This window comes from Aethalodelphis obliquidens, unplaced genomic scaffold (assembly GCF_003676395.1).
Source record: "Aethalodelphis obliquidens isolate GAN/ISIS:26980383/991018 unplaced genomic scaffold, ASM367639v1 scaffold24, whole genome shotgun sequence".
Taxonomy (NCBI): domain Eukaryota; kingdom Metazoa; phylum Chordata; class Mammalia; order Artiodactyla; family Delphinidae; genus Aethalodelphis; species Aethalodelphis obliquidens.
The window spans coordinates 10,285,439-10,301,211 of NW_020837968.1; the positions used below are offsets into that span (position 1 = coordinate 10,285,439).

At 39.5% G+C, this 15,773-nt stretch overlaps 1 protein-coding gene across 1 annotated transcript in view; it reads right to left on the minus strand.

Moving 5' to 3' along the window:
* Positions 1–15,773, minus strand: part of USH2A (usherin) — a 774,017-nt gene that overhangs the window by 457,028 nt on the left and 301,216 nt on the right. Inside the window, exons 23-29 of the mRNA XM_027122185.1 lie at positions 14,957–15,058; positions 13,179–13,358; positions 12,044–12,174; positions 9,646–9,919; positions 4,403–4,606; positions 4,196–4,276; positions 1,382–1,576 (exon numbers count right to left, since the gene is read on the minus strand). Coding sequence (XP_026977986.1) covers positions 1,382–1,576; positions 4,196–4,276; positions 4,403–4,606; positions 9,646–9,919; positions 12,044–12,174; positions 13,179–13,358; positions 14,957–15,058 — 1,167 coding nt within the window. The remainder of the gene's footprint in view (positions 1–1,381; positions 1,577–4,195; positions 4,277–4,402; positions 4,607–9,645; positions 9,920–12,043; positions 12,175–13,178; positions 13,359–14,956; positions 15,059–15,773) is intronic.

Genomic DNA, 15,773 nt, shown 5'->3' on the forward strand with positions numbered 1-15,773 from the left:
GACAGGTTAGCATTTAGAGAGTTTGAAAAAATATAAAATATTTAATGAGGAGAATGGGAGAAGGCAATTACAGACATATGGTAGGACTGGTGTCATTACTGAGTGTCCATCTGAAAATGGGGATTGAGACATTTTAGTGATAAATTGCTCATTGTTTTCCAGCCCACTTAGCTGCAATGCACAGCCTGGGCAAGGGCTTAATCAGATTGGGTTTTTATTGGATGGGTAAAATGAGGGAGGAAGGAAGTGAAAGATACCAGTTTTTTTTTTTTTAATTGGTTGTGTATTTGGGCTGTAGATACTAAGGAATCTAAAAAAATTGAAGTAAAGTTTGAGAGAGTTGACCGATAGATGTGTTAGAAAGACAATTAAGGTTCCTTTACAATCCAGCAAATTTGTCAAGTTTCGAAAGTCTTTGACAGAGGAAAAATACTTTTTTCTATTAAATCTGTTGATGCATTTTACTTTTTTTTTGGTCAAAGGCTTAAATTTGACTTTCCATTTAAATGGGCCTTAACATTTCATGAGGCTGAAAACTGCCGTCTTACTACACGTGCGGGACTTCGAGCACGGCACCTTGCGCGATGTGCCTGAGTGTATTTCACTCCAGCCGTTCTGCACGGCGCGCGTGCCACACCGTGAGAAATTGATTCGCTGGTTTGCCCGTCAAACTGCCGGTGCTCTAGTACTCCTCTACCTTGACATAATTAGGTTTAATCAACAATTTTACAATAAATAACAGTGCTGTGAACTTGGGCTAGTCCCAACGAGCGAACTTTTGCATGGTGAAATAGGTCGCTGGCCCCATGTGTACATGTAGGATTGCTAAAAGATACATCTTTTTAGGATGTATAAAGATCCTAGGTACAAGGACCTGATTAAGGGCACGAGGGCCCTGTGACCTAATCTTTTGGGGATGGCGAGAATATCATCCTTGTAATGAAGCTATCCATAAGAGCCCATAACCATTATAGAATTATCCTTTCCATCCGAGATGGATAGAGGTCTCCATATCATTAGATGACCCTTGTTGGTTTTTTTTTTTTTTTTTTTCGGTACGTGGGCCTCTCACCGTTGTGGCCTCTCCCGTTGCGGAGCACAGGCTCCGGATGCGCAGGCTCAGTGGCCATGGCTCACAGGCCCAGCCGCTCCACGGCATGTGGGATCTTCCCAGACCGGGGCACGAACCCTTGTCCCCTGCATCGGCAGGTGGACTCTCAACCACTGCACCACCAGGGAAGCCCAATCCTTGTTGTTTTGAATCAGGCAAAATATAGGAATCTTTAATGCATTGGGGAAAAAGCCTTGAAGGACATTTTGATCTAAAGTCAAACCAAAAAGAAAGTTAATAAGACCTACTCCCTTGAGGAGTCGCCTTTACCTGTGAAGGTGCTGGTATCAACAAGCTCAGAGCTGGCAGAGGGCAGGCGGGGCGGACCGGTAGCATCTTCACTGTAGGCTCTCAAAATGTACTTCTCAATTACACCTCTAACCACAACAGGTTCATCCCAGGTCACCTCGATGCTATAGCCGTTTATGCTGCGGACTCTTGAGGGAGTTGGCACACTTTGTGGAGCTGTGAAAGGATAAAAGAGAAAATAGGGGAAACGGCAGTTCTGAGAAGACTATCGCTCGTATTCTTCACTTTTAATGGCCGCAGTAAATCAGACTCGACCATTAGCATAAATACAATTTATTAGAGTTGTAACTTTTCAGCACTGATTTAATATGACTGCACATCTTGAGCCATTCAGTTTAAGCGATATTTCAAAACCATCAAAACTCCATTGACATCACATTCTTTCAAGCCTAGTCCAGGTTTTCCAAAAACATTTAATGTATCCGACATGTTTTAAACATCACTCATAAAGAAGGAGGTGGATGGTAGGCAGATAACAAGTTCAAACAATATAATGATGTACCCCTTTGAAGCAAGATAATTAGACTGTTATTATACATAGTGGTTTGACACTTTTATATTGTCGATGTATTAGCCAAAAAATATCGCAAATGTGGTGATTGTATTGTGCTTGAAGGTCTGATCCCGTTTGCCAAATTCAATTGTTTTTCCAACTAATTTTAAAAAAGCAAAGTTCTACCAGATAGGATATATTCCTAATTGCATTTAGGCGGGGTAGAGGAGCCGGTGCCCTTGAGATTCTATAAAATCATTTTCCTCAGAGCATCACAAAATACCACCACCAAACGAGGCAAGTTTAAAGGAACTTGCTGCGAAACCTCACTTATAAGCCAAATGCCCTAATTTAAAAAATCTATAACCTTTAATTATTAATTAGATATTTCTATGGTACTGATCAGTAACGACTTCAGCACAGCTGACTGCACTGGGAACACTGAGAAGAAGCCCAAGGAACTTCATGGCAGGATGATGGATGAGAGACAGGCTCTGACCACTCCTGGACTCCTGAGCCCTGTCGATGGAGAATCACTCTGGTTTCCCTCCATCAAATAGCCTCCTTCTCTGCCTTTACTGTTCAGGCCAATAAAACAGGACAGTTTTAAGGGAAACAATGTGAACGTAAGGGATATGAGGAAGCACAGAGGCGGAGAACCACTGTCTGAGCAGGTAAAACACCACAGGCGCTTCTGGAAACACACAGGCTACACAATCAAGTTGCAAGTAATGGGACAATGGGAGTGATTTTGATTTTATTAGTTCTGAAATGTGGTCCAGAGCAAAGTAGAGTCCTGTCTAACAGATGGTCTTCTCATAAGGGACAGAGCAAAACTGACTCAAAAATAATTAAATAGTGCAATTATTCTCCAACCCATGGGAGCATGTAGCCGCTTGGTGTTGTGGTCAGATTGTAAATATGAATTTATGGCATAAGACTTTGTGGTCAGATCATGGCTATAAATTCAGAGCTCTATTTGCATACTTTCTCGGTGGTACTCAAAATGGAGACTATTAAGCTACGTAAGTGATGCACTTTCTAGACACCTATTTACGTTGTTGAATTAGACTGAAAGCAGGCTTTATAGTATATTTGTTAATAAAGTAGAGAAGTGTGAGATAGGGGCAGAGGACATGCCAGTAACAAATGAATATTTTACATCAGAGCTTTTTCCAAGCTCTAAAGTTGAAAAGGATTTTAAGGGATCATTCCGTGCATTGTGTTGCCTATAAATAGATGATGATTTAAATCATCCTGGAAAAGTGTCAAGTTGGCCTCTTCTGGAAAATCTGTAGGCAGACAGCTTTGAAAATTCTTATTAGTAGCCCATCTCAGTACTTAATTATCTTTTGGATTGAAAAGATTCCTCAAAGGATGCCTGTGTTAGTAACCCGTTATTGATAATAAGTATGAGAGGGTATCTTGGTAAAAAACACATCTTTAGACAAATCGTGACTTGCTAAGGATAATTTTCTTCAAGAGGCACAAGTGTCAATCACATGGAAATGTATTTGTCTTTCTGACAAATAAATATTTTCTCCAAAATGGTAGAAGGCTACTGATTTCACAAAACTTTTTTTAACGAATGCCTCCCTGTGATGGTAATATGTGAAAAGATTCTGTGGTCATTGCCAGAAGGACAAAGCACTTACAAATCAGTTATCTGAGATTAGCTCTAATATAGTAGTCTGTTTCCTCTCTTTCCGCATTCAACTCAAAACAAACAAACAAACAAACAAACAAAAATTAGACCACTCAGCAATTTCTGTCATGGGAGAGTCATTCTAAGACCCTAATAGTAAGCACCACGGCAAACACCTGCCATGATGTGATAAAAGACACATCCGCTTCCAACCAGGGTGCAGGTTTCAAATGTGCTCTCCACTGGGGAGGCAAGGGTCTATCACCTCTACCTTAAGGTAATCCTGATTTTAGCTTTTCGGGGTCTAAGCAGTTGGTAAAGATTTCCTATTCTTAGATAAATTACAGTCGATGTGGGCCTATTTCATCTTTAAGAGCAACCTGAACTTACTTTCTTCTGCATCTGAAGAGGAAAGAATCAAGCCTGAAAAAATCCTTATTAAATACTTGAAAAATCAAAAGCAAGGATCTGCTAAGCATTTTTACCAACGACGGGTGCCTTTGCAATCCAGGGCGTGCTCTGTCACAAGATTACAAACGTACTGCTTGCTTCACGGGTGAGAGTCCTTCCTTTCCTTTACATGCACCGACGTGTGCATTTGTGTGCACATACACATGTTAAGATAAATAGTATTTACCTGCTCCTGTTGTACGGCCCCGACTCCAGTCGCTAGGTACTGAACCTCCTTCGTGGGAGGCTGTTACTCGATACAGGTATTCTTAAATGGAAGTAAGAAGTAGAAGGTTAACATACGACTTGTGTAGGCTAGTGGTGGGCTGGCAGGGAGGGAAGAGGGGACGAGGAGGGGACTTGGGACATTGAATTTGGAGCATTTCCACATTACCTGTGAAAGGCTGGAGACCACTCTCGTAAACGCTCTGCTCTTCTCCCCGATAAACCAGGATGGAGTCATTTCCCCTGCAGTTAACAGCACTGTCAGTTGACAGGCATCCATCCAGATTGACTCTGATAGCACCGCTGGACACAGATGCCAAGTTAACGACAGCACCCTGTGCAAATTGCACATCTTTCATGCAACCACCGAAACCTAGCAAATAGTAAGGGATGAATGTCACATAACGGGCTTGAATCATTAATTACCAATCATTTTTTTGCCTCCTGTAGTACTACGTTTTGATGAAATTGTGCAAGGGGGGGCTTTAAACATAATTTTTAAACTTCCAAGTCTTGTTTGGGAGATCCTTTATGCCTCCCCCTGCTTTTTTTTCAGTCTAAGCGGTTGCAGGAAATAGTTATATTTATGTTATTTTGAAAAAATATACAAGCTGATAATTGTAATTCGACTGAATTAGATTCAACTGAAAAGTATGTATTATATCTCTTTAGGAACACATTTTTTTTTTTTTTTTTTTGGCCGTACGCGGGCCTCTCACTGCTGCGGCCTCTCCCGCTGCGGAGCACAGGCCTCGGACGTGCAGGCCCAGCGGCCATGGCGCGGCATGTGGGATCCTCCCGGACCGGGGCACGAACCCGCATCGCCCGCATCAGCAGGCGGACTCTCAACCACTGCGCCACCAGGGAAGCCCCTAGGAACACATTTTTATGTTTATTCCCATGAAATAAAATTTAGGCAAGTACACATTATCGTGAGGGGGTATCTACACGTCCCTCAATCCTGGAAAATTAAGTTACCTGTATAAGTCAGTGTCTAAGTGCCCAAAAATAGTATTTTAATGAGCATGATTATTCAAGAAGCTTATTGGGGAAAAAAATACATTTCGAGGTTCCTATGAATAGTAGGAGGAAGAATATAGTCTCAAAATATACTAAAATCCTGAGATATTGCTATGAATTCCGTAACGATCATTTCATAGACAGAGAACGAATCCCAGTTAAATCAGGGAACAAGGGAGCTACGACTGTGCTCTACCATTTTCACTGAGTTCCATAATCTCGACTGTGCAAAACGATCACCAGTTTTAGGTTCATGGCAATGAATTCAGCTGTGGCAACAGCAACACGGGAGGTTTCCTGGAATGTGTATTCTACTCAGTCAACTTTAGAATGACCACGGGGCATTCAGTTCTGGGAAGTTTAACAGAGAATGTGGAGGAGGTGGGTTTGAAGTGTGCACTTTTTTTTTTTTTAGAGAACCATAGGGCATCCTGTCAGCCGGGGAACAGCAGTGGCTTTGAATAACTTGCTATTTTGTGTAAACAGAGATTAGTTCTGTGCGGTTTGGCAGTACTCTGCTCAGAAAACTGCCCACGATTGTCAAAGAAGGGACAAACAGACTGTGTTTGAGATCGCTGGAGCACACACTCTCTTTCTTGAACAAAACACTGTCAAGTCTGAAAGGCTCCAAACACACGATTAGTTCTTTTCAAGATGAAAGCACGTCGGCAGGAAATGGAAATAAAACATAATGCAATGCCGAACAGTAAAATAAGTTAACGGTAACAATGACCGTATTGTTCTCTTCAGTATTTATATGGTGTGTTATTCTGTCTTCTAACACTTTAAGTCGAAGCCTATTTCCTTCTAAATGCCTTTGCTATTATTCACGTTCCTTTAGGCCCGACTGACCAATACTGCTAGTCTATCTTCAACACACAGTAGATACTCAGTAAGTTGGGTGAATTGAATTGAAAGCAGTGAAGCTCAGTATAAAAGCATCTGCTTGAAAATGCAGATGCTAATTTCTTTACCAGTAGTAATCTTCTGATGGCCCAGAGCTGAGTCACCTAACTCCTCTGTCCTCGAGTTTCCCTATCAATAAAATGTGAACAGTGGAAAGATAGCTTTGGCAAATGTCAGTGTGCCCGTATAAGAAATGTCCCGTTATGGCTCAAGAGGTACAGAATTTCAGGTGCGTAGGATGAAGAGAGTTCTAGAGATCGATGGTGGCGATGGTTGCTCAAAAACGTGCATGTACTAGATGCCTGAACCGTACACTAAAAATGGTTAAGATGGTAAATCGTACGTTAGGCGTACTTTATTACAAGTAAACATGTTGAAAAAAATTTTTTTAAAGAAATATCTTAAACATTAATACACAAGATGCAAATTTAAATTTGCGAAAGGCCACAGAGGTAGGCTTCCTTCATGCTGGAGATAAAGAAAAAAGGTCCAGAAAGTGACAGGATGAGGTTTCTAAGTAGGAATCCTCCTTAGGAAATGGGACTCTGGCCTCAGGCCTTTGGGGGTGCAGATGCCTGGGCTCTAGTGTGGGGTCCTCACAGTACTACCCTCAGGGCAGTCAGAGGGTTTGGTCAAAGTTTGAGCCATTCTCCCAACTCTGCACCGTCAGAAACCCCCCCCACCGGAAATACTCCCCAACAACCTCTAAAATATGAATGGGCTGTGAGGATAAAAACAGGGGAGAGGGCCTGTCTGTGGGAAGACTAGGGATGCCTCCTTTTCTTGCTTCCCTGCCTTTGGGAAAATCATAAGTGACTCCCCACACCTATCCTACCCCCAGGTCTCTAAGTAACTGCAAGGTGGACAAGAACCCTGAGTTGACAGATCAGAGAGACAGTAGCTGTTCAGGGGGAAGCGGTCCAACGACGGGACACTTGGGCTCACAGGATGGCTGACTCTCAGCCCCACTCCTGACCTCTCTGCTCAGGGCTTTGGACAGACCATAACCTGGGAGACCACATGCCATGGCCTGCTCACTCTCAACCCAGAGGTGAGTGCTGTCCCAAGTGTTAGTCCTAGATAAATGCCCATGATCTGAGGTGGTACCTCTTCAGCAAATGATGTTGCCCAGCATCTCCAAAACACAGAGGAAAATTCATTTGCATTGGATTTAAAGGAAGATTGCAACATTAATGGATATAAAAAATAGCTCTAGTAGGACCACAAAATAGAGCCTTTGAAAAAGGATGCTAATGGAGAAGCGTAGGAAGGTTTTTATGACTACTGATAGTGGATTGAAAAAACTACAGGGAAGTGAACATGATTAGTTTTAATTGCAATTTACTACATGCATGAAGCACCTCTATATTGTAAATATTCTCCTGCTCACTGTATAAAACATGCAGTTAGGGCTGCCCTGGTGGCGCAGTGGTTGAGAGTCCGCCTGCCAATGCAGGGGACACGGGTTCGTGCCCCGGTCCGGGAAAATCCCACACGCCGCGGAGTGGCTGGGCCCCTGAGCCATGGCCGCTGAGCCTGCACGTCCAGAGCCTGTGCTCCACTACAACGGGAGAGGCCACAACAGTGAGAGGCCCGAGTACGGCAAAAACAAAAACAAAAGCAAAAACATGCAGTTATTTACATAACTCTTACTATTCAAAACATCTGAGTCAGAATCTTAGAGGATAAAGGCATAAAATCTGCATTTTAAATAACCTTTCCATGCCATTCCAATGGATCCTGAATAGTAATAATAATAATAGCTAATTTTATTGCGTTCTTACTATATTCCAGCTACTATACTTCAATATTTTATAAGTGGTTTGAGAACCACTGATATGGATGATACTGCAATGATAAAAATTTAGTATTATCGATAAATAAAATATCTTTCAGTATCACAGTCTTAGTCATAGTGTAGATTATGTTGTTCCCCTTGGGTCTATGTTGATGTTTTAAACTTCCATCATTATCGTCTTATAATTCCAATTTTAGCCATGTCTCTAGGACCACCATAACAATGGGTTTTGGTGTACTTTGAGAGTAAAATGCCCAACATACAGGGGATTTTTCCTAGATGTAAACAGAATCAAGTAATTTTGCTCCTATAAAGAGTTTTCAAGCTCGTTCTAACCTCAGAAGCCTGAAAACCAGAAGAAGCCCTTATATGAATGTAATATTTTTAGCTGCTGTTACATCTTAAGTGCCTTGAAAATGTCATTACTGTCTTCCACCCCAGATATTCATTAACTCCTACTAGTACCCTTCTAAACGTCTCCTTAGAGCTTGCCATATATTTTCTATTCAAAGGCATTTAAATCTTTATGTACTTACCAAATAGGCAAAGACTGCTTCGTGGAAATTTTAACCGTTCAGGGTGCATAGTTTTTGAAATACAGTGAGAACATTTTCTACACAGGAACATGCTTGGTGGCAAGCTGGAAGTTTCTGTACTTTCCCCACTTGATAGAAAGGAACATTGGCCAATGCCCATGAAAGAGAGCACTTGACTATAATAAGGAGAGTGGGCTTTGACACCAGGCTGCCCGAGATGGGTAGGCTCGCCACCTGCTTAGTAGTCATTGACCTTGGGCAAGTTACTTTCCTCCCTGCCCCCAAGTTTCCCCATCTGTAAAGTGGGGATACAGATAATAATACCTGCCTCATGGGTTTGTTATGAAGAACTGACCCACTTATTCTCACATTAGGCTCTCAGAACCATGCCTGTCACACAGTATGAACTCACTTACTGTTAGCCTTTTTTAATCGATCATTTCTCTGATTATGTTCAAACTCCTTACATGAGTTAAAGGCTTGCTTTAGTTGTAAGTCACACTTTCACGTACTTTGCCTTTCGTTGATGGTTATGGATAATAAATGACACACAGACTTTTCACAAGTGTGTTTGAAATTCAAGTAAACCCACACTTTCACGTGCTTTGCTGCATGAGAGCTCCATGGAAATGCATGGAGACAAACAGCACTGACGTCAGAAAAAGCCCAGGGAATTTAAGGCCATTTTTCTTGGCTGTACACACCAACCTAAGCTATTTTTTAATCTGTAAATACAGATAATGATCAGTATTTAAAAGAACCAGAACCACGTGTGTTCAAGAAAAACATATGAGTAAATATATTATATATAATATAATAATTATAATATATAATTGTAATTTATATATATACACATGTGTACACACATACATACATATATATAAATTACAATTATATTTGATGAAGATATGTTAGAATAAATATATTGATTGTAAATACAGATGAGAGCACACCCTTAAGGGCAACATACAAAACTATCTGAAGAAGTGTTTTTTTATTTTTTATTTTTAGAGCTTAAAATTCTTCCAGAAAAGGGGTGAGTAGGTATTGCTTTCAGCCTGAGTCGACTGCTTTGTCTTGAAACACAGAACCACCAAGACCCGGTAGGACCAGGGCTGTGCTAACTTGGGAATTCCTCCCGATGGAGTTTACCTTGTTCCAGCTTCAGGTGTTTATAAGAGTCGTGCAGCTCCTGTGGGGTTCCTCCCACATAGACGGGGGAATTCACCATCAGTGGCTGAGCTCTGGACTCTGACACGCGCTCCATCAGTTCATTCATGCTTGTTGATAGGACGGAACCTTTTTTTTTAATGATCACTTTATTCCACCTTCCGTCACAATAGGACAGCCCCAGCCAGAGATCCACTTGTGTAAAGGTAAGACTAGTATTTAACCGGAAGCTCAATATTCCACTCTTCAGTTCCATCTGTATTTCATATTAAAAAGAAAATAGGTATATAAAAGGACTGCAGAATGGCAGTTTGGAAGAGAACAGAAGGTCAACTTCTTGAAGAGAAGCAAGAAATTTCCCTGAAAAAACTCTATAAAAATGTCCCACTTTATTCTAAGCAGAACTGGGGTAACACATAATGAAGTACTCTGCAAGCTTATAATTGACATGACGGATGTTGTAATGAGTCAAACAAATTTATACCCAGTAATGATGATACGATGTAATGCAATACTACATAGGCAAAACCATTTTTTTTTCTTTTTGATGCAGTATAGGTAACAGATTAAACCCTAGCATAAGTGACTGAATGACTGAAGAGAACAGTTTAAACTATGACTCTATTTTTATTTGAATCTTTAGAAAATGAGAAAATACTACTTCATATATCAATTTAGTTTCAGGGAAAAATATGACAAGACAATAAGAAAATGAAATGTCAAGCCTGATTAAGCTTATTTTAACTGGCTGGTGAACTCAATTTCAAATTTGTAAAATGTATTTTGATTCAATATTTCAGTGTTACTATTCTAAATCTCTAACTAACCTAATTGCTTCTATGTCTATTCTTTCAGGTTAAAGTGCCATTTTCTAATACGAACATATTTTACTCACATTTTCATGGCAAAGGAAATGCCTCCATGTTTTTCTTCAAAATTTTACTCAATAACTATTTTACCTACTATGCTTTTATTTTGTTAGAAGTCAAATTAGTGACCATAAGGTACTTAAAAATTTGAGATCATGTCAATGAAACAAATTAAATAATATATAAAAAATTATTGCTTTTCTATGTAAAAATCATCTTTGTGAAGTACATCGGGTAAACAGTCATTCATTTTTTTATCCTTTCATTCAATAAATATTGATTCCCCTACTATGTTCTGAAAACCTGCTACTACAAGAGAAATTGCCCCCAAGAACTGCACTGTCTTAATAGCAGAGGCAAACATGTGCGGTAATATTATAAACAAGATGGGGATGGGGTGCAAAGAGATCAGAGAGAAGAAACACATTTTGTTCCCTGGGAATTGGCAAAGGTTTGAAGTAAGGTTTTTGGAAGTATGTAAGATTCATGGAGAATCTCCAGCAGGAAGATTAACACGTTCAATGGCATGGGGACATGTACGAGCACATTAGGTTTAGAAAAAGATACAAAATTAGATAAAAGGATACATATGGGGGAAAGAGAAAGAAAGGGTTCTGCCAGGTATGGTAGAAGCAAAATTTTGGAGGATTTTGAGTGATATGGAAAAATAATCATTTTTCTCTTGTCTGTCTGATGCCAAAAGCCCATATTCTTTCTACTAATATCTTACACTAAAAGTTCACCCTGCTGGTCATAAGAAGTACATCCTATAAAAATGTTCAGAGTAGCCTTATTCACCATGGCAAAAACATGGGAACGACCACTACTTCACTGAAAAGAGAAGAGATATATTATTACCCAGCCATGAAAAATACACGGAGAACATGAATAACTCAGAAACAATGTCAAGGGCTAAAGCAATTGCCTAAAGATAGAAACTTTTACAAATTTCTAAAACAAAGATTTTTAGGCATTCACTCATGATGTTCAAACTATAAAAATGCAAGGAGATAATAAACACAAAATTATGATTACATATTACCTCTAGAGGGAGACAGGGAAATGGGCTAAGAGATGGCCTAGAGGTAGATGCAAAAATTCGATAATATTTTAGTTCTTGGGTTGGGTTGTAGGTTCATGAGTGTTCATTGTACTATTATATTTTATTTTATATGTGTGTGTGAAATATTAAATATATTTCACTATTATATAAAAGATAATGAAGGAAAATTTTTCGTATATTGGGAAGGTAAATTGCATTTCCTCAATTCCTAATAATTAGCCTGTTTTGTTAAAATTATAATTTTCAAACTATAATGGTCATTTAAAAAAATCATCATGGTCCTAAAATACAAAATGTTTCACAGGATTCCAAAAGTGAAAATGACATGGGGGTAAAAATAAAAGCAAAAGTGAATTTGGAAAGAAACCCTAATTAAGTATAATGTAAACACATGGTTTATTGATTTTAAAGTTGGATCTAACATTTTTAAGTAAATTAATTAACATACAGCCAGAAAATCAGGTCCATCTTTGTTGTAAATGAAAAGAAGCAATCCATTCAATTGGTCAGTTCTGAACTTAAAGGAAATTTCAAAGTCCATTCCACCATGAAACAAATATGGATAAAGTTCCAGGAACCCTTTAGAGAAAAAAACATGTACAAATTAGCATGTGCAAAGCAATACTGTTAGCATCGTAAGGGTGTCATAAGACAACCTTAGGACATATTCTGTCGTTGAATAAATCTCTCACAAAAGAAGATGCAGATCAATGTTAAGAAATTCACCTTGTAATGTACAGAAGTAGCAGAATGAACTTGACATACCTTTTAAGAGGAAGCGAGTTACTAAGTCATGGATACGATTAAGACTATTACTAGTTTATCTAAGTATTAACAATAAGTAGTTGCAACTCTGGATAATGACAGTGATGAGAAAAAGCAAAGAAAAAGTGCACAGAGTATAATATTATTTAGCTTTCTGTTCTGAAGGTAGTTTAACGAACCTAATATCTAACCAACTTAGTTATAAATGTAGCAGGCAATAGTGGGCCTTTATTCCGAAAATAAGCCATGGTGGCCAAGTCACCATATTCCCTTCCACTCCTTACCCTGGGTGGCTGCTAGACAGAGACTGTAGGTGGCACGTATGCCGGGCACACTATGTCTCACCTTTGCCACAGCCTTTGGAGCAATGGCAGTGATGGTGGTCATATTCTCTAGCTCTCCCTTAAGGCCCTACTTACCCCATCACGCAGCTGAAATTTTACTCTTAGGAACACTGTCAGTCTATACCATGGGATAAAACAGATATTGTGTGGATTAGCCTGACAAAACTCCTTTGACACATCTGAGTAAAACTATATTCTAAATAAAAAAGTGGACTTACAAATGGACATTAGTGGCACTACCATAGGTAAACCCCAAACTGCCAGAGATCTTACACATGAATATGTATTTATGAGTCTTACTATTTATATTATTCAGACGTTGAGAATATATGTATGGGCATCAGGGCGTAACTAGGTATTTCTGAGATAGCAGGTTCATACGAGGTCAAAATAATTGTATCAGGAGAGATTAAATTACACCAAAGATAGAACATACAAGCTAAGCAATGACCAGTGTGTATTTTAGAACCTTACCTGTCCCTAGGAACTGAGCTCCCTCTTGTAATGAAGTGGGGCATCCCTCCCAGTTGTTATACACGTTGATTTGCTCTTCAGAACTCTGCCAAACCAGACGCCCCCAAGCAGCAGAGGGATTATAATTCTTCATAAAATATACATCCTTGAGACAGCCCACAAAACCCTTTCGGATTATGTCTGCAGGGGTTGAGAGATATCAAGAAATATGTTTTCTGAGAAATTCTTTTCAAGCAATGAATTTGATGCGCTATTAAAATCAAAGAAATAGGCAATAGCTCTCACTACCTACTTACTACAAATTTTAAAAAAATTTCTTCTTTTAAGATTTTTTTTTGATGTGGACCAATTTTAAAGTCTTTATTGAGTGTGTTACAATACTGCTTCTGTTTTATGCTTTGTTTTTTTTGGCTACGAGGCGTGTGGGATCTTAGCTCCCCGACCAGGGATTGAACCCGCACCCCCTGCATTGGAAGGCGAAGTCTTAACCACTGGACTGCCAGGGAAGTCCCCAAACTTCTTAATAACTCATGTAAACACCACACCACCAGCTAGGGTAGGTGGTAACAACTGTAATGTTTCGCTCTGGTTCAGACTCATCTTATCTGCAGAAACAGATGTTTGCACAAAAACCCTGGTTTTATAGTAATAGCAAGACTATTGCCTCTTGAACTAACAAGGGGATCTCATCTGCCACTGGTCTTAAAAATAAATGTGCAATAACACATTTTAAAAGTAAGATTTAAAGGAAGTCTATCTATTAAATCTACAGTTTATAGTTTAGTTCCCTCGCCATTTTGACCTAGTCTGTTACACAAGTAAAGCAATAATTTAATTTCATTTCATTTTTAGGAATTAATGTAATGTTAAGCTTAATTTTTGAACTCCCCAGACCAGGTAAGTGTGGGGCTTAAGAACACAGTAAGTAGGGTGGTCATAAGAGGTTGGGAAAGAGAGAAAGTGAGCAAATGAGAGAATTAGAGAGCAAAAAAAAAAAAAAAAAAGCAGAGAGGGCGAGAAGGCGCCTGAAGCTGAGGTTGCATTTCATATGGCAGTGTCCTTACAGGTCAGTGGAAAGCTTAGCTCTCAGCTTTTGAGTTCATGACCTGATCTTAGGGAGGGTATTCACCAGCAATCAAAGTTTTACAAGGTCAATTTATATGCGCAATGTCAAATTATTTATTTATAATGGACAGATGTCATCTACAGGAGGGATACTTGGTATTGGGGTATGCTCTCCTCCTCATGCCTGGATATACCAGAGACAAGAATTGTGCTTGGTGGGCAAAGAACTATGACAAAGACTCTCTTCTCTCTTTCTTTCAATCTGTGTATGTGTGTGTGTGTGTGTGTGAATGTTTTCAAGAGACTTCTCCACCAGTCTACAGTAGCCAAATGAAAGCCCTCTCACTCTACAGGTATTTCTAAGGAGGTAACTATAACCGGTCTTGAGGATTTAAATATATTCTTCTCAAAAAATTCACTGAAATTTTTTGATCCCTAAATAACATTGCTTTGACTGAAATTAGTATAATTCATTTCAGCAAAAGTTTAATGAACTCCTTTTACATATCAAGAACTGGGTACTAAGAATTGAAATGCAAGTAGTACATGGTTCCTTTAGAAAAGAAGAGACCTAAAGGAAATTTTTTGACATACTGATGTAGGAAATACAGTATGAGATAGAAGATAATACTATTACCCATACTTTAAAATAATGCAACTTGATTCTAAAATGTGGTGACAACGTATAAATTCTATACCTTTCCCAAACTCACCAGAATCCTTCCTGAGGATGGTATAACCCTGCGGCAGCCCTCCCACAAACACTCCTGTGTTCTCTCCAATAACAGTACTACCATTCAGGGTGGCCGAGGAGCCTATGGATGGAAAAGGAGATGAGAATTCCAACTTCAGCAGGATAATCTATTTCTACAAATTTAACAAATGAGTCAATCCTTCCCTGGGCTTCTGGACACCACTCTTTCTTGGTTCTCTACATATTGGTTACTTTTCTTCACTGGTTCTTCCTCATCACCCCAACATCTTGATGCTGGAATGACCCAGGCTTCCTCCGTTCTCAGATCTCTTTCTCCACCTACACAGATACCCTAATCCCCTCTAGAAGGATGAAGAGAGAGCTGGGTACCTGTGCTAATTCCCAGGGCCAAAGATCAGAAGGAGCCTGGGTCATTCACTGTGTTGTATAACAATGCAAATTCGTTAAAATGTTTATTTTACTCCATCATTTTTTGGGAGAAGGGGGATTTTTTTTTTTCAGAGCCCAAACAACTCTAATTAGCCCTACTTATATCTGGGATCTTGGCTTTAAATACCATCTTAAGCTGACAACTCCCAATTTTTTTATCTCTAGTCTGGAACTCTTCCCTGAACTCAGATCCAGGAATCTGCTTGATATTTCCACTTGGATGCCTCATAGGTACCTAAGACTTAACATGTTCAAACTGAAATCTGAACATCTCTCTTTGAATCTGCTTCTCCCACTAACTTGCCCACCTTAGTTATGGTAGTTACAGTCTAAAGGCCCCAAACCTTGCAGTCATGCTCTACATTAGGGGTTAGCAAAAGTCTTCT